The sequence below is a fragment of the Spinacia oleracea genome, chromosome 4, assembly GCF_020520425.1.
Source record: "Spinacia oleracea cultivar Varoflay chromosome 4, BTI_SOV_V1, whole genome shotgun sequence".
NCBI lineage: Eukaryota > Viridiplantae > Streptophyta > Magnoliopsida > Caryophyllales > Amaranthaceae > Spinacia > Spinacia oleracea.
Window position 1 is genome coordinate 187249943 of NC_079490.1, and position 22608 is coordinate 187272550.

Consider the following 22608-nt stretch of genomic DNA (forward strand, 5'->3'; position numbering starts at 1 on the left):
ATATATGTATGTATAAATTATTTATTTGAGGGAAAATTTAGTGTCGTTTATTAATTATGGGACAAATTGTTCGATAAAATACACGGAGCAACCTCTACAGGACAGTGGTTCTCCCAAACTTTCAATACCAAAAGACACTAATCTACCGTAGACCTGATCAAGACAAGCCCGGCCCATCATCTAGCTAGATTAGATTGGTACATGGACTTGGGCCGGGTCTGGGCCTTATTTTATCGGACAATTTAGCTAGATTAGTGCCTTTTGGTACATCCCTCCCTTCATTCATCCATCATTTTGGTTTTTTTAAATTTTTGTTGTTGTTTGTTATATTACTAACACATCTTCTACTTCATATTTCTCATTCAACATCAATTCATCATTTAATTTATGTATATTCATTCAACCTTTTCCACTTCATCTCAATCAATATCAATATTCCATTTAATTTATATACATTATTTCAACCTTCAAATTCCACCTATACTATTTAAATCACACGAAGTATATTTCTACTAAAATTACAAGCCTCCAATAGCATTAGGACTTTAAAAGACCAATAAACAATTACTATATAAGGCCCGTTCTTTGAACGGGCTCAAGAGCTATTTTTTTAAAAAATGGAAAAAATACTAAGGACTCACCAGGACGTGACACATGTCATTCCTGATGTGTCTTTTAGTATATAGTAATAGATAGATAGATATATATTAGATTCTATATCCTCATCTCGTAGCTCATTCGCCCTAATGGGGTGGAACACGTTTATGTAAACGCCTTTCTACAGGTTATCATAATCTTGGTGGATCTCGATTTAATTCATTAACTAGTTTTTGGGCCCGGCGATGCCCTGGGTTAGTACATTAATGACATTCACATTTACTTATATATTTCTCTTTTACAATGGTAACGTGAAATATCTAATAGCTTAGTTGTAAAAGCTTTAATGCTTAAACTCAAGGTCAAGGGTTCAAACCTTACGCAAAACATGTTTGACATTTTCATGTATATGAAAGATCATATGAGACGAACGACGACTCATGAGCTGAGTACCACGTGTCACATAAACTTTCTTATAAACGCATTTTAGTATATAATATAGATGAGACTTCTCGGTCTTTTCCTCAAAAAAAAAAAAAAAAAAAGCACATAATGTTCATTAACAATCAACATATAAAAAAACCTAATAAAATTAAACACACGCGTCTGCATCTATCTATAAGGAGAATAATGTAGTTAGAATATTATGATAGGAAGCTAATGCTAATCACGGGTCTAAACCTAAGTGCAGATTTTTTTTTTTATAAGTAAAATGTTCTTTTATGTAGTATGGATTAGTAAGGAACGACTTGATTACTTTACATAATTGATGTTTCACATCATATACACACTCGTATTATATAACTAGAATTAAGCCCGTGCGATACACGGATCAATACATTAAAACTACAGAGGGAATGCATGTTTTGTTACACCCGTCGTGAAAGGGGGATTGGGTCGTCATAATTGACTACCTCATCACATATATCGATCATGTTAGTAATTATAATATTTCACTTAAAACACGGGATTTGAGCCATTCGTTAATGAGATTTTTTTTTTGTGTGTGTAATGTAGCTGTATTATTATATAGAACATGGTAGTTGACTCCTAATAAAATTTATCTATTATTATCTTTTACTAAGTATTTATTTACCTTTATATATATACCTTTAACAATACTAAATTTTTAGCGTAAGTTTTTTTAGTTTGAAATATATTTCCGAAGAATTACATAATATATCCACCAAAAATATAAATAACCAATTTCCAAACATGTTGGGCTTCTAGTTATAACAAATAAGAACCCTTTTAAAACTTGAGCCCAACTCGATCGCATTCTTTTTAAGCTTTGAAGCATCGAAAACTAGGGTTTAAGCTCTCCTATCCTTCATCTTCTCTCACTCTCTCCTACACGGCGCCTGGGTTGATTCTTTCGAATCTCGTCTTGCAACTACTCAACAATGGCGGAACAGGTACAATTCAACCTTATTGCTTCCATTTATTTATTTTCGATCTCAATTTTTAACCCTAAGTTTTTAATATATTATCGTCTTTATTAATTTACATTTCGTTAATTTTTGGTACAGACTGAGAAGGCTTTCTTGAAGCAGCCGAAAGTATTTTTGAGGTATTATCTTATTTTTAGATTGAAATGGAATGCGAATTTGGTTGATTATGAAAGTTTATTTTTAACCTACAATTGAAATTTTGTATTGAAATTGTAGCTCGAAGAAAACTGGAAAGGGAAAGAGGCCTGGGAAAGGAGGAAATCGCTTCTGGAAGAGCATTGGTTTGAGCTTTAAGACTCCCAGAGAAGCTATTGAAGGTATTTATTTATTTTTAAAAATATTTTTGTTGCTGATTTGACTGATTTTTGGGTTTATTAAGAATATTTTGCTAATGTCGATCGAATATTGTAATTTGAAAGTGAGTGATTAAGGTCTTAGGGCTTGAATGCAATTATGTTTTGTTGCTGGTAAAAAAATTGGGTGTCTCTACGTTGATGGGTTTCAGAGTTCGGGGGTGGTATGAATGTGTGAATGTGTGCAGTGTAATATTTTTTTAGCTGTCTTAGTAGTTTGTTTGAGATGATGCTCCCGGTTCAGAAGAAACTTGCTGTTGAAACTGGTCAGTTTTAGGAGAGGTTTTATAGTTTCTGGAATGGATTATGTGTTCTTCAGTGTTGTTGGCGCTCATCATTGGTGATCATTGTGTTCGAGGGCTGCATTTTCTTTATGCACTTTAATAATGCCTTTGAACTTATGGTGCACAAAGCTCTTGAGAGTTTTACTCTTTACGAGTAGTAATTGGTTTGGATTGAATTTGATTGGTTGACTGCATTGCATCTGCGGGAACTACAAAGGTTGGAGAGGTTATTAGTGTGATATTAGTCCATGTCTTGGTGTGGTTTCTGAGACCGGTTAGGTTTGGGGAGCGGTATTTAAGTTGGTTACCCATTATTGGTCTGGGATTGGGCAACTTGATGTGGAAACATATTAGAGTCTTTGCTGGTCACGGCACATAGGCAGGTTCATGTTGGTATCAGCACTTAAAAGACTGCAAATCAGCATAGTTAGTTTGGTGTTTAGTGGCTTGTTACTGATTTATTTGCTTTAGCATTTTTGGCGCAATCTGTCTAGTATTCGGAAACTAGCTTGTTTATGCGTTTGGTATTTACTTTGAACTCTTCATAATCTAATAATATTTTGAGAGTTTATAGTAGTGGATTTGTTGGCTGATTTAAACTTATCTAACGCGAGGGACATGACTTTTGTTATGGTTCGACTATTAAAGGAATTTAAATTTGTCATTTGCTTCGTGAACTTTTATTTGTTTATTGGATCTCAACTGGATAAAATTAAATTATCCCCTCTCTTCAACACAAACGTGCTGCTGTTAGAAACGACTGTAGATTTACTCATCAGACAGTACTTTATGGCGGAGATGAACTATTTTATTCAAAGGAGGCCTTACTGGACTCTTTAATATTATTGGAGTATATTTGAACTATGTGTCATTGTGGCATTAAATGAGTATTATGGCTTTTGGGCATAGTATATAGTTTACCCTTTATATAGGATAATATTCCACTCTCCCGGGAAAGTATGGATGTCAAAAGATGCACTGAAGAGATGTTGAAACCCATGGAGAGGAAGCTTAAACTTACCTCGGTTCCTGATAAATACAGAGTTCAGGTTTAAATAATGATAAGGAGGAAAAGATACTTCCTTTCAGATTGGTGCTATTTCTTCTGCAGTGCACCAATTTTTTTTGTTATTTGGTTATGGAAAAGTACACAAGGTGAGAAACATGTTAGTTGTTTCCTCTTGATTAGGACTTGAGAGAAATCTTATGTTCGACCGAAACTTAGAACTGTTTTGGATAGGCACTCAAGCTATTATCAAGAGAAAAAAAGTGGTGTCATAGAAAGCACTTGAATGTTGATTGAACTCCGTTAAACACCAGCTAATGCCACCAATTGCTTGGCATATATATGGTATATGGTGTAAAGAGCTCACAGGTAGAAGACACGTGATAGCGTAGCAGTCTATATACAAGATTTTGTTAGGAATGATGACAAAGAGATGAAGTAATAATCCTTTGTATATGCTTTTGTACTTAACAAGTGCTTTGTTGTGTTTCATTTGGTCAATGTTCAAGATTTTGTTTATTCTATGTGCTGGTCCTGCAAAAGCTATTTTTAACTCTTTTTTTGAAGGAAGCTATTTTTAATTGAGGTCTCATTCATTGTATGTTAATATGTTATCGGTTTAGGAGGTATATCTGTAGTTTCTGCATCATTCCTAGCTATGTTTCTTTAATCCTTCCTATCATGTATGGTAAGGGACTATTATATGTGTATCATTGTGCTTATTGATCTTCATATGCTCAATTTATTTTGTGGTTATTGTTGTGTGTTGTCAGTCAGACATAACAAGTGAACTTATGTTTGATGTCAGGAACATACATTGACAAGAAATGTCCCTTCACCGGTTCTGTTTCAATCAGAGGACGTATTTTAGCTGGTACTTGCCACAGTGCTAAGATGCAGAGAACCATCATTGTTCGCCGGAACTATCTTCATTACATCAAGAAGTACCAAAGGCAAGATATAGCTATTTCCCTCTCACACTGGCTATGGTAAATGTGATTGTAATGTATTCTTATTTTGTTTTCGATGGTTTTCTGTCTGCAGGTACGAGAAGAGACACTCAAACATCCCTGCACATGTGTCACCTTGCTTCCGTGTCAAAGAAGGAGACCATGTTATCATTGGTCAATGCAGGTTTGCTACTCATGAATCATTTATACTGCTATTTGCATATTTTGAAAACAATATCATAGTAGTGAATATTCATTTGTTATCCACATATTTATGCAGGCCTATCTCAAAGACAGTGAGGTTCAATGTGTTGAAGGTGATTCCAGCTGGAGCTGCTGCTGGAGGAAAGAAGGCTTTCGCAGGACTGTAAGGTGTTGTTTGGACAGATATTGTGGTGTAGCTAGGATCTGTTTTTGGGGCTTGAAATTTAATGATGTTTTGCAGACCCTTAAATTTTGATACTAGAACTCAGTTTTTATGATTACTGAATACTAACTACTCCATGCTTCTTTGTTAAAATCTTGGGAATTTTAGTTCAAATATCTTTATGTTGTCAAATGTTTTGTTTTAGGACCTAATGTATGTCATTTGGCAATGTTATTGCTGCAATCACTTCAGCTTTTCTAGTATCATTGAAAGATGATGCTATTCTGTATGGCAACATATCACTTAAAACAAACACAACTGGATTCAGAACCAATTTGAGAACTGTTGAATGCAAGATTTTCCATGAATTATGGTACATATCAAAGCTTAAACATGTAAATTTGGGTTATGTTATCGTTTGATTTCCCAAGCTGGTAGTTTGATGTCTGTAAAGATATAGAAGGGCACGACAGACCCGCCCCGATAGAGAGTGGACTTGGTGTGAGGCGGGCCCGCCCAGGGGCAACTACTAGTGATCATCCTGAAGCCCGACCTGACCCACATCCATATTTAGTCTAGAGTTCGTTATGTCCATGTTTAGTTTAACGTATTTCAGGAACTCATTTATTTTAGATCAGATCATATTAGAAAAATTAAGTTTAGATCAAATCAAATAGGAAGAAATAAGGTGAACCAAACGACGCCTAAGTTAGATTTCTACATAACACTAACTCTTCTTAGCTTTTAGAAATACCAATGTTTCTTGGCCGTGAGCGCTTCTTCAAGGTAATAATTATTTTGTTGGAATGTATAGATCACTACTTCCTCTGTTCTCATTTGACTTCTTTTTGTGATTTACATATAGGAAAAAACATAGTCATGTGAAATCTTATTAGATTCGTCTGGCAAACGTGCTTAAATAATTGTGTCATTTAAAAAAGAAGATTCGTCTGGCAAACGTGCCTAAATAATTGTGTCATTTAAAAAAGAACAGAGAAAAGTATTATATTGCAATCATTTAATACGTCCGTAGTTGATTATTGAAAATTAAACATATTATTATATTCAAGAATTGATTGAGCACTACTTAGTATACGAAATCAGTGTTTATCCTTTAAAAGTAAATTTATTTACCCCTAAAAGTATCCTCAACTTGTCGTACATAATTATACATATCAACTCGTCGTTAAATATATTACTCCTCCTTATTTTTTTTTACTTGTATCAATTTAACACCCACTATTTATATACTAAATTTGACTTGAAATTTTTATCAATATATAATAATCAACTGTTATTATGTAAAAATTTTAGATTAATTAGAATGCATATTTTTATGCCTATTATTCTGTTAGCTTGAGTCTACCAAAGGCTTATTTAAATTGTGCACTCTAAGATATTGTTAAACAATTCTATATTATGGTATTTGTTTCCTTCTTTGTACCGACTACGTTATTTATATATTTTCATAGTAAAAATATTTTAGTGACACATTGCCTATGGGACGCCCATATGTACCATTTAGAATCCAACGCGTAGGATTGCAACTAAATGTTGTCGCAACTTACGACATTTATCATCAACCTTGTTGTTTTGCTATTTGTTCTACATTGTATATGACGAATTTATTCCTAGTCGTGGCACGCATTAGTTATACGAAAATGATAAAGGTCGCAACATGCGACCTTTAAGCCGTGTCACAATGATGACATGACATGTTTATGTGTCATGATTTAAATTGAAAACTGAAATATTTAACTTATACTCCCTCCGTTTTGAAATAATGCGAACACTTACGCATTTAAAAACAACCAAGATAAATGATTGGAATGTAATAAATAAGTATGAAAAAAGTGAAATGTTGTAAGAAAAGAATAATAATAAAAATGAGGTTGAGTGAAGTGAAGTAAGAAAAGAAGAATTAAAAAATAGGTTGGGTGGAAAGTTATGAGTAAAAGAGAATATAAAAGTAGATTGAGCGGAATGTTATAAGTAAAGTGGGAAAAATAGTAGTGTGAATTCACTAAATAGGATGACTCATCTACCAAAATTAGAATAAAGCATATTGTCCCTACTATTTTGAAACTGTTATAAAATATATATTATGATGGATGCCCATTATACCCTTACCCCTATATAATATATGTATGTGTATATATTATATATCTGCCTATGGATATGGATGAATAAGATATAACTGACATACAGTTTCTCTCTTCCTCTCTCTCCCTTTCTCTCTACTTTCATAATACGTTATCAGCACCATTGTTAACCGTTGATGAAAATCAAAGGAAACCGCGATTGAACAACGAGAATACAACAAGAATTTATCATTATCGGTTAGTCAAATATTTTTGTATTATAATTATATTCATCAATTTCTTTTACAAGTATTATTATATAGTATTGATTTTAATTGTTCTCGGTTAGTAAAGTTATCAATATTCTAGACTTCACATGTTTTTAGAATTGTTAATTATACGTATATCATGATTAGTGCACCTATATATGATACTCTAATGATTTTTTTATAACCGTCAAATCGCATGATATTTACCAATGGCTGGCGATTTATTCAAGTTTAAGGAGATTGATTTTGTTTAGTATTATGAGGAAGTCGGCAAATTAACCGTCATGCAGTACATCTACTACCAATAATTAAGAGTTAGTAGTATGATTTGCATTTATAATTTTCATGATTTAATTTGCTTTTAAAGTAGTTATCATGATTCAACTTTCATAATGTTTAATTGCTTATCTAGACACCATATTTGTGATTATTTGTTCGTATGTTTTATAACACATACTACCTCGTTTCATAAAGTTCTTTACGCTTTGGAAAATGTGTTCAAAGTATGAAAACTTTGACCGTAAATTCCCACTATTATATACATCAAAATGTTACATATAAGATCTTGTTAGATTGATCTTGTTATTCATTTTCAGAATATCAACTTTTTATAATTTTTTCACATATGAAATTGAATATATTAATAGTTAAATATTGCATTGAAGTCCGTGCAAATAGTAACTGTAAATAACTTTATGAAACGGAGGTAGTATGTTATTAATTAGTATAATATTTTCCTTTAATTTCAATTCGTAATCTAGGATGATTACGGCAAGTACAACGACGTAGTTGCAATTTGTCCGTATGTTTAATGACACCATGTATGAATTATGATTGACAGAAGAACTAGCAATGATATTGTGTTTTTCTTATAGCAGGTGGAGTATCATGTTAACGATTCTATGTTGTTTCCCATTTATTAATTACATTAACAAATGCGTTGATTGTTGTAATTGTTAGTTTTGGAGTATTGGATTTGCATGATAAATATATTTAGGGATGTCAGTGGGGTGGGTTTCGCTGGAGACCCGCCCCGCATCCGCCCCAAGTAGGCGGGGATGGAGGTAGGTTTGGCGGGTGATGGGGCGGGGATGGGTATAAAAATCGTACCCGCCATGGGTGATGGGGCGGGTGTGGATTTTGTGTTGAACCCGCCCCATCCCCGCCCGCCCCGCCCCATCCCCACTCGCCCCGCTTCATACCCGCCATGGGTGATGGGGTGGGTTTGGATTTATTTGCATCTTTAGGTGATAATATAAATTTAGGTGAGATTTTTATGTTTTTTGTTTGAATTTTTTTTATGACGAGTATTTTTTGATTATATAGGTTACTTTAGTCATTAGTATTTTTTTTTTTTTTTTCTATAGTTAACTTTGACTAATCCGTATATATATCAAATATTTGCTAAATAAGAAAAATTAGGTGGGTATTAGCGCGGGTATGAAGCGGGGATAAGACGGGGATGGATACCCAATTGGATGGCGGGGCGGGGATGGATTTTAGCTTACACCCGTTGGGGCGGGGATGGGGATGAATTTTGTACCCGCCATGGGTGATGGGGCGGGGATGGGGATGAAAATTTTAGGTGAGGATGGGGATGGAGGGACCTACATCCGCATCCGCCCCGCCCCATTGACATCCCTAAATATATTCCTATACTTAATGCTACTTTGCGGTTATGGCCTTGAAATTACCTTTCTATTTAAGGAAACCGTCCCTATTATTTCGAAACGGATAGAGTATAACCTACTTCGTGTTATACATGTTTTAAAAAAAGGTTTGAAAATCTTAATATTCTAATTTGTTTCATTCTTTATATCGACTATCTTATTTACATATTTTCAAAGTACAAATATTACATTTATAGTAAAAATATTATGATGACGCATAGTCTACGTGACGCCTATATGTATCGATGAAACTTAAGCACATTAAATTGCAACAACATTTAGTTATAACATGGACAAAATATGCAATATCCAGTATTTTTTCAATCAGCCAACACAAATCTAATTGAGAGCATTACAACAATTTCACAAAACTATGGGAAATCACATTGTTACGGATTACTTTACAAATCATATTTCACCATTCTCTTAAATCTATAAAGATGTACAAGTACTTGATTCAAATCCAACAGCGTAGAGTTATACACAGCATATGTACACAATGCCTCATTCGGAGGAGTTCTTCGGTTTAAGCTTCAGTGCAGCACTGCATGATTTAGAAACCATAAAGAAGTTAAAACACCTGATGTACGTTATAGCCCGACATGAAAAAACTGATCGACTGAGGCAAGAAACAAAACTAGGCATCTGTTAGCTCTAGGCCGGTGAAGCTGAAAGATGAACGTAAACAATGAATATATACCTGTTGATGCAGTGACGCTTTCCTGTTGGTGGAGGACCATCATTAAACACATGTCCGAGGTGAGCACCACAGGCTGCGCATAAATCTTCCTCTCGGGGCATGAAGATGATTGACAAATCCAACTTTGTCTTAACATTGTTTCCAACAGCTGCATAGTAGGATGGCCAACCAGTCCCGCTGTCAAATTTTGTAGATGATCTAGCCCACAAGTAACAATCTTACCATTATTATAACTGATACAGGATCAATCTATCATTATAAGATCAACAGTTCAACACACACACTTACTCAAATAAAGGAGTATCACAGCATACACAATGATAAGTTCCGGGAGTTTTTGAGTTCCAGTATTCCCTGGTTAATTTAAGTCAGAATATCAAATACAATGTTGGCATTCCATATCACAATCACAAATTCACAAACATGAGAGTTTTAAGCTTACCCTGTAAAAGCCCTTTCGGTGCCTTTTTTACGACATATATAGAACTGCTCTGGGGTTAGGCGCCTTTTCCAGTCTTCTTCAGTCAGAGAAGAATAGTCTGTCTGACCTGTCTCTGGACAAGAAACCCAACAAATTAACCTTTTTTTTTATATATTTATTTATCGGAAACCCAATAATCTAATATCAATTACCCCTTTCCCTCTCTTCCCCATATATATGATTGCTAAACCATATGCATTGTTAAGCAAACAGGATTATTACATCAAACGCTGTCCATGACAGCAGTAGAGAAGCATATAAGCTGTTAAGCATCAGCACTTAGCAGTATGTGCATACTCCATAGGCCACTGTATCAATACTAATACTAATACTAAATAAACGAAAATGATAAAGGTCGCAACATGCGACCTTTAAGCCGTGTCAAAATGATGACATGACATGCTTATGTGTCATGGTTTAAATTGGAAACCAAAATATTTAACTTATATAACCTAATATATAACCTAGTAAAAATATTGTATTGATAGTAAAAATAATCTGATGACGCATAACCTACGTGGCGCCTATGTGTACTAATTAAATTATGACATATAAGATTGCGACAACTTGTGTAATGTTTCGAGTTAAGAATTGGTAGCCTGGGATTATAAATTAACTGTAAATCAATCTTATGTACATATCCTTATTTCCACATCAAACTAACATCTATTTCCAGAACATAACATTGACAAGGAAAAGAAACAACTATTCTCAACTCGAAACACTACACAAATTTATGTACTATTCCTGATCAAAACCTTTAAGAATCGCATTTCCAACTTTGAAATTTCCAGACCAAAAACTGAAAAAGAAATTCCAATTCTTTTAAAACAATAACAACACAAAAGAACATGATTTGGAAACAATCCAACTTTCTTTTGAAGGTCCAAAACCCGTGATAGTAGTGACGTAATGAGTTGACGTAGACAATAGTATTTGATAACGCTGATGGCTGATGCCCACCACGGCCACCGGGCCGGGCTACCACCCCAAATGACAAAACTTAATACAAGTAGTATGGATTACTCTTATACAAACTTTTCTATAAGGCGGTCTTACACAAAAGACCACCTTGGTATCATATATAAGTTAAGCAATGAAACCAATTAGTTAAGCACTGAAACCAATTAGTTAAGCACTGAAACCAATTAGTTAAGCAAAAAAATTAATTAGTTAAGCAATTGAATCAATTAATTAAGCAATGGAACCAATTAGTTAAGAAATGGAACCAATTAGTTAAAAAATGGAACCAATTAGTTAAGCAACTAAAGTGGTCTTTCCGGTAAGGCGGTCTTACACAAAAGTTGTCGTTACTCGTAATAATCTGCAGAAATGAACGGGGAAAGGAAAAAAGAAAAAAGATCAAACCTTGAACATTATCTGGTTTTGGAGAAGAAGTAGAAGAACCCATTGTACGAACTGCTAAAGTATTTCTATTCAAGTTGTTTATTAAAGTAAAAGATAATACTTTTATTGAAGTTTTTGATTTTGGCTGAAATTTTAATTGGGTTTTTAGAGGTACTAACGAATTCAAGCTCAAACTATGAGAAGCCATTGCCAATTTCCAACCCTCTTAAGAACAAATTGCTCAATTACGTTGTATTAGATTTATTATTTATTTATTTTTATTGAGAAAAAAAAAGAAGGGGTGACGAATACGAGAGGAATTTATTCAATATTGCCATATTGGATATTGGTTATAACATTGCCACGTCTCGCTCATTTGGTCCGTTATCTGTTAGTGGTTAATTCTTTCTGTCTCCTAATTATTACCTCCGTTTCGAAAAATCTTTACGCTCTCATAAATGTGTCCAAAAATTAAAACTTTGACCATAGATTCTCATTATTATATTTAACAAAAATTATCATGAAATATTTTGTTAGATTTATCTCGAATTTTTTTACCATACGAAATTGGATATATTAACGGTCAAACATTGCAACGGAGTCCGTGCAAATAGTAAGTGTAAAGATTTTTTTGAAATGGAGGTAGTAGCTCTTAAATTCGTTCAAAGATGTTAAACTCGTACTAAAATAGGAGAAAACGACTTAGCTTTTTGTATATTATTACAAGATTTTAGCCCGTGTGATGCCCGGATTCTATTAAAGTTAAGTTAAGTTCAGTTCAGTTCAATTCAGTTCAGTTCAGTTCAGGAGCATTCAATTCAGTTCACTTCAGTTCAGTTTAGTTTAGTTCAGTCCAGTTCAATTCAGTTCAATTCAATTCAGTTCTAAAAACAGGGCCTTACCTTTACAAAAAAATAAATATTCAGAATGATCTCCAAGACCCCAAGTAGTACTTTTTTAAACAGTGACAAAATGGGTAGATTATTCAATGTGTTGGATGAATTAGGTGTGGTTAATATATCCAAAATTTCCTTTTCAATTCGTGAAGATCCAAACAATCAATTTTCTAAAATATTAATATTTGAAATCATAATTGTGTGGTCTAAAAAATAGAGGCCCTGTTTGGTTAGGAGTTCTTAGCTGTTAGCTGTTTGCATTAGCTGATTTGACTAACTGGTTGCATTAGTTGTTTGTGTAAAAGTGTTTGGTATATTAGTTGATAGTTGTTAGCTGTTTAATATATAAAATGACCATTAAGGACATTGACATACTTTGTTTCTTATTAATATTAGAGAAATAGTTTATTATGTTAATTTTTTTTTTCTCTTTATATTTTTCCAATAAAAATTTACTAAATAAAATAAATTTATTTAAAAAAAAATTGTTCTTAATTTAAAATTTTAATAATATATATTTTTCAAATAGAGAAATATTACTAATTATATTTCAAGCATGGTTGCAATATACTCCAATTGCTTCAAAGTACTAATATACGTAGTAAAATTATTAAAACTCTCTTTCAATCCTCTCCTAACCAAACACTATCAATTAGCTTTTTCTAAAGGTCAAACATCTAATTCACCCCAAAAAGCTCTTTTTCAAAATCTCCTTGTAAGGTAAGAATAAGGGGTCAACTAGTTCAGATTAGATAGTATGCCAATACTAGACCTGTTCAACGGGCTGGAAGCCCATTAAAAGCCCGGATCCAGCCCGATACCAATCATATAAGATAGGATAATATGAGTGACAAAGTTACCTAAAACAGTCCTAGTTTATCTCAATTTGTTCGCCTTTATCTTTACCGAGCAGAGAAGAAGTTAAAACAATGCACTTCATAATCACATTAACATAAAAATTGGTGAATTAGCAGAAAGTTTAGATCTAAAGCTAGAAATACAAAGATGAAGGCTTTATCATTCATCTCACATTCAAAACAATCCCTTTTTTCTTCTTCACAAATCACCGCGAATCCAACTAATCTTTCCAAAACAGATGAATCCATCCTCAAATTCAACCAAAACCCAATTCAATTCAACCCAACATTCCCCCAAAAGAACCCTAATTTCCCCTCATTATCGGTAAACTCATCCCAAAATCCGGACCCACAAAATCCGGCACCACCATTAGTAGTAGTAGGATCAGCAAATGCAGACATTTACGTGGAAATCGACAGACTCCCAAAAGAAGGAGAAACAATCTCTGCAAAATCGGGGCAAACTCTTGCTGGTGGCAAAGGCGCAAATCAAGCAGTTTGTGGGGGTAAACTTTCATACCCAACTTACTTTTTTGGGCAAGTGGGTAAAGATGCAAATGGGAAGTTGATTTCTGAAGCTTTGGAAAGTGGTGGTGTCTGTTTGGATCATCTTAGGAGTGTCAGTGAGGCCCCCACTGGTCATGCTGTTGTGATGCTTCAATCAGACGGTCAGAATTCGATCATCATTGTTGGTGGTGCTAATATGTGCGGCTGGCCATTGGTTATTGGTGATAAAGATTTGGAGATTGTTAGGAATGCTGGGATTGTTCTTCTTCAAAGGGAGATTCCTGATTCTGTCAATATTCAAGTTGCTAAGGTCTGTTTTTATATCTTGTCTTAATGTTTTTATTAGACTTTTTAAGTTGTTTTATTTATGGAATGTAGGTGTGTGCATGTAAGTTTGTGTTAACTGACTGCTGTGTAAAGGGAGATATAATCTTGATTTTAGGTTCGAAGCTAAATGGTTCCTTGTTTAAGAATATAACGAATGCACCAATTGTTTGTTGGTTAAGTGGTGATTGGGGCTGAACTGGGTAGGGAGAACCCGTGTTCGATCCCCCAACAACAATTGGGAGGGGACTGGGTGCTATCACTAATTTATTATTAGGATCTTTGAGGAGTTGATAATATATAGGAGGGGAGGGAACTAGGGAGGAGAACTATTTTATTAGGATGTTTTAGTAGTTGATGCTAGGGGTTAACAGCATTTAACACCCGTAAGTAGTGGGCAAAAAAAAAAAAAAAAAACAGTGAAAATGCATTCCATTTCCATATTTCTTGGTTGTTTGACACTTTGGACCTTCATACCTAACAGGAAAGTATCGGATGAAAGTTTTTTAATATAATCGAGATGATTTGGGTCGCTTCAATTTTATATTGGAGGGCGTAAAGGTTGGGTTTTGATTTTTCTATAGAGTTTATGTCCTCTTAGTAGAAACGGATAATAGCTTGCAATTGATATTGATTATTTGTCATTCAAGATTAATTATTCTTTGCGATTTTATTTTGAAATACGTTATGATTCTAAAATGCTTAACAAATCAGAATTAATTATGTGAACACCAAGTATAAGTGAAGTCATCAAGGTAACTGATCCAGATTTCCCATGCTTTTTAGAAAACCGTTTTATGATCTTTAAGAAAGTTGATTCTGTGTTGAAAATAACGTGGAAAATTAAACTTGTAGTTGGCGTAATCCAATTATCAATTTCTTATTTGGACTTGTGGTTTTAACAGAATTCATACTTTATTTGGTAAATTGGTATTCTTTCATCTAGATAGTTAAGAATATCATTGTGGAAGGGTGATAATGAGTAAAAATTAGATGATTTTGGTCGATTTGGTAAGGGTTAATTTGGGTTAAATTGGTATTCTTCAATTTAGATAGCTAAGAATATCATAGTGGAATGGTGATAGTAAGTAAAAATGAGATGATTTGGGTCGTTTTAATTTTATAGTGGAGTGGTGCAAAGCTTAGCTTTTGGTGTTCCTAAGTAGGTTGCGGAAAATGGTTTCTAAAGTGATTTATTTTGGTGTTGCAAATAATTTTGGTTGATGCTTATAGTTTCAAAGTTTGGGCTACATAGTCCAACAATCTAGTGGTGTACTCCCCATTTGATTCTGATAATTGCGCATTTAATTCTAATAATTACGTTTTTTTGGATATTCACTTACTCTGTTTTTGGACATATGTCCACATTATATATTATGTCTTTCTCCACTTATGCTCCACTCTCTTTATTATTCTTTCTTACAACATTTCGTTCTTTGATTTATTTATTTATTTACAACAATGGATTTTTGAGTTTTGATGGATAATCCCCTCTAACGTGAAATTGGCTAAGCTAAGCACAAAGTAAGCAAGAAAGAAAACTAAGCTCAAAGTAAGCAAGAGGGTGTTTTAAATAATTCTTTGATTGCATAAAATGAGAAGTAAGCAAGAGAGTGTTTGAAATAATTCTTTGATTGCGTAAAATGAGAACACATTTGTGTTGCTTGAATGCATAAATGAGGGAGAGTGCCTATGCATGGGGAACTCTCTACACAAGTAGGTTTCTACACACTTCCTTTACAAAGGGGTCCTAGACACTCCTAGCTAGAAATCATCTACACAATACTACGAAGAGTGCACACTCTATAACCTTTTGGCAAGCACAACCTCTATGTTGTGCACCAACTCATATCTCCGGTCCTATCTCGGTAAAGTGGTCTGACCATTGTCTTCATTGGGCCAAAATTTGGTGGAACTCAAATCTTAGCCCACTTCGATCTCGTTTGACCTACAAAACGCCCATTATTATGTTAACGTCAATTGGATGTTTATTGAGAATTTATGGCCTTTCCAAAATATTCTTGTATAGGAGGGGGCTGCACCGGCCCCGAGTGCCACAATGCACCCATGTGATGCATCAGATGGCGAGGGAGACAAGCGGCGACACTATGCTCCCTTTTATATTTTAATAAAATAAACTGATAATCCTTTATAAGCTAGTCTATTGAAAAGAAGCGGCTGAGGTTCTGGTTGTTAGCACCTTACCATTTGGGAGGCTTGAGAAGGTACCTATGTCTGCCAATGCTAGCTTCACATAAAATAAGGGAATCCAATCAAGCAAAATGTGTCCTTAACACACAAGTGTGCTTCTAGACCAGGCGAGCAAAACATTGAATCATGCTACGACTCTACAAAAGCGTTTGGGATGGGATATGTTCACCACATGTATTATGCAAGCATTTGCCGCATGGTGCACTAGGGAGCATGCAGGGAATTTGTTCCTTGTTGAAGATGTATTTGATTCTAATACGTAATGAATTTGAACAGAAACCAAATTTAGAATAAAGTGAGCACACTTATGGCATGCCAGAGTCTATGAAAGTCCAAATGGACAGTTTTTCTTGGACGTTGAGAAGTATATTCGTGGTTAATAAGCTATATAGGGAAACCGAACAAGGGCCATGTTTATTTCAACTAATGAGCTTGCTCATTTGCATGGTGCTCTGCAATATTTTTTGGTCAACACTGTAGTCTTCTTGGGGGCCTGGGCAATATAAAACTCATCACCCAATTAATGATGTCCTTGTTCTGATTCTGCCTTTTGGAACTTCCACTATTGGCTCATATTGCTATTACATAACAATTGTTAGCTCAAAATAGTAATACTAAGAGAAATAAGGCATTGCATGCTAAAAGTTCCTAGATTAGTTTTTTTTTTAAAAAAGAGGCTAGCACTGAACTAGTGAATCACATTACTACCAAACTAAGTTTTCTTTGGAAATTTCACCAGTGCTTAAAATTCCTAGTTCTAGTGATGGATGTTATATTTTGGATAAAGGTCCTCTAGATGCGACGTCGCCTACGAGTGTCCCATCAGGACTTTGTCATGAATCAACATGGAAACAGCTGCATAATCCATATAGGGTGGTGTAAGAAATAGCTGCATAATCCATATAGGGTGGTGTAAGAAAATCACCCGACCCTCAATTTTCTGAAGTGTCTTTATTAAATAAAAATATATGTAACGAGGAGACATGCTCTAGTCCTTTCCATTAAATGTTCCCTTAATGTCTCTGTATGCAGCCTTTGATTAAGATTTGGCTTCTTTCCTTAATCTTGTACGGAGTATGTCCTTTGGTCCTTGTAGAAGCTATTGTGGTTTTTTATTTTTAGCACCTTACCCTTTGGTAGGCTTGAAAAGGTAACTTCAATTGCTAATCCTGCTCTTCACATAGAATTATTGAATTCAGTCAACTAGAATTTTGCTTTAACACAATGGTGAAGCAAACTTTTAACTATGTTATGTGTACATGGACCTTCTTTAGGGCAGAAATGCAGAATACTTCCGGTATCACATGTTTTCTGCAATCTGTGAGCTAGTGTCCTACGTTGCTCCCTGTAATACGCAGGAAGTGATGTGCGACTAGCTAATAATTTAATATGCTCCCAGTTGAAGATAAATCTGACTCTAATGCCAAATGAATCTGAACTAGTAATGACCTTGGTGATATACACCCTCAGTGTGATATAACACGATCCACCTTTCTGTGTTCACTTACTAAAAGTAGTTTGAAAGTGACTGCTTTTGTTTTACTCAACTTTTGATATTATCCTTGCATTTTTTCATTCGTTTAATTTCCCATATTATCCTTAATTTTTCCTCAAAAAGCAATTGATTTAATGCAAGATCATGTTAAAACCATGCAATTCAGAATAAAGTGGCCACACCTTCGGCATGACTTAAAGAGACAAATGAAAATGATTTTTCATAAAGTTTGTGAAAGGCAAAGTGGATATTTTTTCTTGTATGGTTGAAGCATCTTTGAAACAGACGACTGGATAAGGGTCATGTTCATTTTTTTTATGGTGCTCCTAGGAGCAATATATATGTATTCTGCAAGCTTTTTCGATCTATGCTGTAATCTTCTTGGGCAATATAAGAATTCAGCACCCTAATTAAACACTTTTGTCTATACTGTTATCTTTGTTCTTATTCTGGCTTTTAGATCTTCCACTTTGGGCTCAAAATGCTTTTATATGACACAACAGCTCAAAAAAAAAAATACAGGAGAGATGAGGCATTGCATCTTAAAGTTCCCAAGTTTTCTCTTTTTTTTTTTTCTTTTCGATTTTGTTACTAGAGACGGTTTCTTTTCTATCAAGTTAAGTCTACTTTGAAAACCTGAGCATCCTTTACGATACTAGGAGTTCTAGTAATGGAAATGTTTTAGTTTTGTAAAGGTGTTGCCAGATGCTACAGTAAAGGACAAAAGTCCTTTTTGAAGGTTTTGGGGGGAAAAACTAGTAATTTTCAGGAAATTGTCGATTGGAAAATTAATTTACGTCCCATTTACTCTGGCAGTATCATGAACTAATATTTTATACATCTACGTGATCTACCATTATGTGTATGAATGTGGACCTAGGGAAGAACCTATCGGTTTTCAGTATGGCTTATGTTTGTGATGTCATTTGAAGTGTACAAGGTCATATTTGCTTCTTTTTCAATATGTGGCACTGCACTAGATTCAATTTGTTATGAAACGAAATTGGTCGACTAGTTACATCCTTTTTCTTTAATTTTGGTAGTTTAGCATTTTGATTGCCAAATTGCATTTGATCAAGTGGTATACTGGTATCTGATGTTTACCCCCGCATTGGCTATCTGATTTTATTAGTTCCCTAATGCACATATCACCAGATTTACAGAATGATGGGCATTGCAGCAAACCTAAAACAGTACCATACCATTCATCATTCATCATTCTGAGTGTCGCGTACTTTTGGCTGGACTTAAGGATTTAAATAACTGTGCTTCCACCATTTTCATTTCTGTTATAGATTTCCTGACATTTCCAGGGATGATGAACATGTTTACGAAATGGTTACAGACACTTGACAGTGTAAGAGAAAGAAGCAATGGTGGGCACTTTTGGATTCTTTGAAACACTTGTTGCTTTTGTATATAAATGTCTCTTCCCCTGTCTTATAGTCTTTGTTTTTTACAACTATCCCAATAGTAACTGGTTACGTTTATTTAGTATTCCAATGTCTTTAAGGTTGGTGAGCAAAATAGAGAAAGTTGAAAAGATTGAAGCAAATAATCAAGAATATATTCCTGATGCTAGCTGGTGATGTGCATTATGATTATTGATGCTGATAAACTGAACAGATAAAATCATACAACTGACTTAACCGTGTAAGAGAGACCTCGTTCAAGCCTATCCTTTAGGTACCAGCAATGACAGATGTAATCATGGACATGGAATTAGCCTCGAATAATAATGCCTAATAAAATGTTGTTCATTCCAACTGAAACACTGGATACAAATTGGCATTGGACTTTTTGTTTATCGTATAAGTCTGCTGCTGATTTGAATTATTCTTTGTTGATTGAATTCCCAGGCTGCAAGAAGTGCAGGTGTTCCTGTAATATTAGATGCCGGGGGAATGGATGCTCCTCTTCCAGGAGAGCTGCTGGAATTTGTTGATATTCTGAGTCCCAATGAAAGCGAGCTTTCTCGTTTGACAGGGATGCCAACTGAAACATTTCAGCAAGTTGGTGAAGCTGTGACAAAATGTTATGAAATGGTGAGAGTTAGTTAGTTCAACATATTAGTTTCAAACCCGTTAATATATTTAATCATAGTTAGTTATTTGAGAGTGCAATATATTTGCAGGGTGTAAAGCAGGTACTGGTGAAACTTGGGGATAAAGGTTCAGCCTTATTTATAGAAGGTGAAGAAGCTGTGAAACAGCCTATTATATCGGCTCCAAAGGTCCTTGATACAACTGGAGCTGGCGATACTTTCACAGCTGCTTTTGCTGTGGCTCTCATTGAGGGTCAGTCAAAACAAGAATGTTTGAGATTTGCCGGTAAGACCCTTTCGCCTTTCCACATCTCCTTTTCTTTTCATCTTTGTTCATGCAATTGGAAGAATAAGGGCGTGTTCGACGGTAGCGTTTGAGGTAGCGGGTAGCGTTTTGACCTAGTCAAGACGCTACTTGTAAAATTTGTAAGTGTTTGGTAAAGTAGCGATTTAGGTAGCGGTTGAGGTAGCGGTTGAGGTAGCGGTTGAGGTAGCTTTTGTCAAACGTTAAAATTAGTAGCGTTTAAGGTAGCGGGTAGCGTTTGACAAATTTATAATAAAGTTTTAAATAATATTCTTGCTTTTATTTTTATTTTTATTTTTATAATATCAACCGCTACTTTTACCGAACACTCATATTAGTTACCGCTACTTTGACAGCTAACCGTTACCCGCTACTTTGACAGCTAACCGTTACCCGCTACTATTCACCGCTACTCGCTACTTTAACCGCTACCCGCTACTCAACCGCTAACCGCTACCCGCTACCGCTAATTTTGCCGAACAGGGCCTAATACTGTTTTCTTTTTCTTTTTCTGCAGCTGCTGCAGCTTCTCTTTGTGTTCAAGTCAAAGGAGCGATTCCAAGCATGCCTGATCGTGATTCTGTTTTGAATCTTCTCAGATCTCCATAGTCTACAAGGAAGGATAACAGCAACTTGCACATAGACAGCTTTTTCATTCCCATTTTCATTTCCTTTTCTCTCTGTTTATCAGAAATAAATATCATCAGAATTTCAGGCGTAGGAAGGAGTAACTAGGAATATCTATCGTAGTTCGTAGATTGATGAGCACGTAGCTCGGAAGGAGGTTAACTGTACTTGAAGTCGATGTATGAATTTTTGAGCAACTTCTATTCACTATTAGCTACTGACTAGTGTCCTAAAATTAATAAATATTCATATTACAATCAAATATTTATAAAATTATTATAATTATTCTCTATGATTTTCAATGGCCAGTGAAAGAGTAACTTAATTAAAGAGAGCAGATATTTAATTAAATGTTCTCTTTGATTTGAATTGTACTGGTTGTTTCTAAAGACTGGTATCTTAGACTTATCCCCATAGTTATACACAATGTCTTATGTACAAAGATGGATTTTTTAGTATCAACTAAGAGACAAATTCTAGATTATAATAGGTCTCTTAGCTCTCAGCTATCATTTTTTTTAATTTTTTTTTTACTTACCCCCTTGCACCCACGTGACTCCGCCACTGCTAGTGACTCAATGAGGTATCAATCAGGCATCAAGCATGTTGCATGCTTGCTCATGCAATGTTACATCATGCCATCCAGATTAAAATACAAAATTTGTTTGTAATTTTTCTTTTTCTTTTTAATAGGTAAGAAGAATGGACCATTTTGAACCAGCACCTAGTATAGATTAGCCACCACAACTACGCAGGTCATCGCTTTAGCCACTCTTAAATATTTCCCAGTTGATAGAACTCCACCATTGCTAGTGACTCAATGAGGTATCAATCCAGCATCGAGCATGTTCCATGCATACTCATGCAATGTTACATCATGCAATCCAGATTAAAATACAAGGTGAGTTCCGCACCAACTCCACCAACTTATGTTGGTTGTTTGCATAACTTTTTCTTTTAGAAACTATGTGCAATACCCTTATCATCGTATGTATACAATAAATATTTCCGACATGCTCAAATTACGTAAAAGTTAAATTTGCATGAAAAGAAATAATTGAGCCGAGCCTATCCAGCCCAAGACATGTGAGTTCAGCCCAGCCCTACATAACTAAACCCTATTCTTTTGAATAGAACTGAACTGAAATCTAGCTTCCCAATTTCCCATGTGCAATATAACGAACACCAATCATATCTTTTACACATGTACACATTTTACAAGAGTCACAAGACCCAGCTATCAGAAGAAAATGAAGTGGAATTAGCGGGATGGGGACCCTCATAAAAGATATAAACCCATCACAAATCTAAACTAATAATACATAAAATAATTAAGTAGTTGGAGCTCGTCGTATTCACCAAAGGACCTTTATATAAATCGGATGATATGTACAATTGGAGCACTGGCTTAATTATCTAAGTTATTTTTATCATTAAGGACCACAACTAACATCGAAAAGTACCCTTAATTTGTCGGACCAATATTTTATATTGTTTATAATGTAAGAAAATCTTTAACCAAAGTATATTCTCTCATAGTGTTTCACTTATGGTGATTTATTACACCTTAATGTTGATACGTAATTTGATCCAATTGGGAATTTATGGTCCCCAATTTGGTAACCCAACTATTCTACTCGTTGTTTCTGAGATTCCTAATGTTTGGTTTGGAAAAGTGTGATCAACAACAACAACAACAATTAGTCCCAAAATATTTTGGGTAGACTAACATGAATTATCGTAGGATATCGTCATTGTCACCAATCAAATCTGAAAGGAGTGGGAAG

At 34.7% G+C, this 22608-nt stretch overlaps 3 protein-coding genes across 4 annotated transcripts; 2 read left to right on the forward strand and 1 right to left on the reverse strand.

The window, feature by feature from the left end:
• The first annotated feature begins 1870 nt into the window (after positions 1–1870).
• On the forward strand, positions 1871–5200 carry LOC110782674 (40S ribosomal protein S11). Its single transcript, XM_021986880.2, has 6 exons — positions 1871–2012; positions 2127–2167; positions 2265–2365; positions 4500–4644; positions 4736–4825; positions 4922–5200. The coding sequence occupies exons 1-6, from the start codon at positions 2001–2003 to the stop codon at positions 5010–5012; spliced, it is 480 nt and encodes a 159-aa protein (XP_021842572.1). The 5' UTR covers positions 1871–2000; the 3' UTR covers positions 5013–5200.
• Positions 5201–9371: 4171 nt separating this feature from the next.
• On the reverse strand, positions 9372–11841 carry LOC110782604 (peptide methionine sulfoxide reductase B1, chloroplastic). Of its 2 annotated transcripts, none has more exons than XM_021986767.2 (5): positions 11578–11841; positions 10171–10276; positions 10017–10082; positions 9729–9926; positions 9372–9572 (listed from the first exon to the last, which is right to left on the reverse strand). In XM_021986767.2, exons 1-5 carry the CDS (start codon positions 11762–11764, stop codon positions 9533–9535), a joined length of 597 nt encoding a protein of 198 aa, XP_021842459.2. In that variant the 5' UTR covers positions 11765–11841; the 3' UTR covers positions 9372–9532. The 2 variants fall into 2 exon arrangements, with proteins under 2 accessions (XP_021842459.2, XP_021842458.2); XM_021986766.2 differs by having other exon boundaries at positions 10171–10282; positions 11578–11840.
• Positions 11842–13312: 1471 nt separating this feature from the next.
• On the forward strand, positions 13313–21038 carry LOC110782675 (ribokinase). The gene is made up of 4 exons (XM_021986881.2): positions 13313–14126; positions 19706–19891; positions 19981–20176; positions 20712–21038. Exons 1-4 carry the CDS (start codon positions 13458–13460, stop codon positions 20801–20803), a joined length of 1143 nt encoding a protein of 380 aa, XP_021842573.1. The 5' UTR covers positions 13313–13457; the 3' UTR covers positions 20804–21038.
• Positions 21039–22608: the final 1570 nt, after the last annotated feature.

Bases quoted from the DNA above. Each gene is read 5' to 3' on its own strand.
- LOC110782674 (XM_021986880.2), top strand. The intron at 2,366-4,499 runs GTATTTATTTAT...GTTTGATGTCAG, and splicing joins TCCCAGAGAAGCTATTGAAG to GAACATACATTGACAAGAAA. The intron at 4,826-4,921 runs GTTTGCTACTCA...ATATTTATGCAG, and splicing joins GTTATCATTGGTCAATGCAG to GCCTATCTCAAAGACAGTGA.
- LOC110782604 (XM_021986766.2), bottom strand. From the start codon at position 11,764: ATGGCTTCTCATAGTTTGAGCTTGAATTCGTTAGTACCTCTAAAAACC. The intron at 10,283-11,577 runs GTTTGATCTTTT...TTTCTTGTCCAG, and splicing joins AAAACCAGATAATGTTCAAG to AGACAGGTCAGACAGACTAT. The intron at 9,927-10,016 runs GTAAGTGTGTGT...CTTGTGGGCTAG, and splicing joins TGTGATACTCCTTTATTTGA to ATCATCTACAAAATTTGACA.
- LOC110782675 (XM_021986881.2), top strand. From the start codon at position 13,458: ATGAAGGCTTTATCATTCATCTCACATTCAAAACAATCCCTTTTTTCT. The intron at 14,127-19,705 runs GTCTGTTTTTAT...TTGAATTCCCAG, and splicing joins TCAATATTCAAGTTGCTAAG to GCTGCAAGAAGTGCAGGTGT. The intron at 19,892-19,980 runs GTGAGAGTTAGT...ATATATTTGCAG, and splicing joins TGACAAAATGTTATGAAATG to GGTGTAAAGCAGGTACTGGT.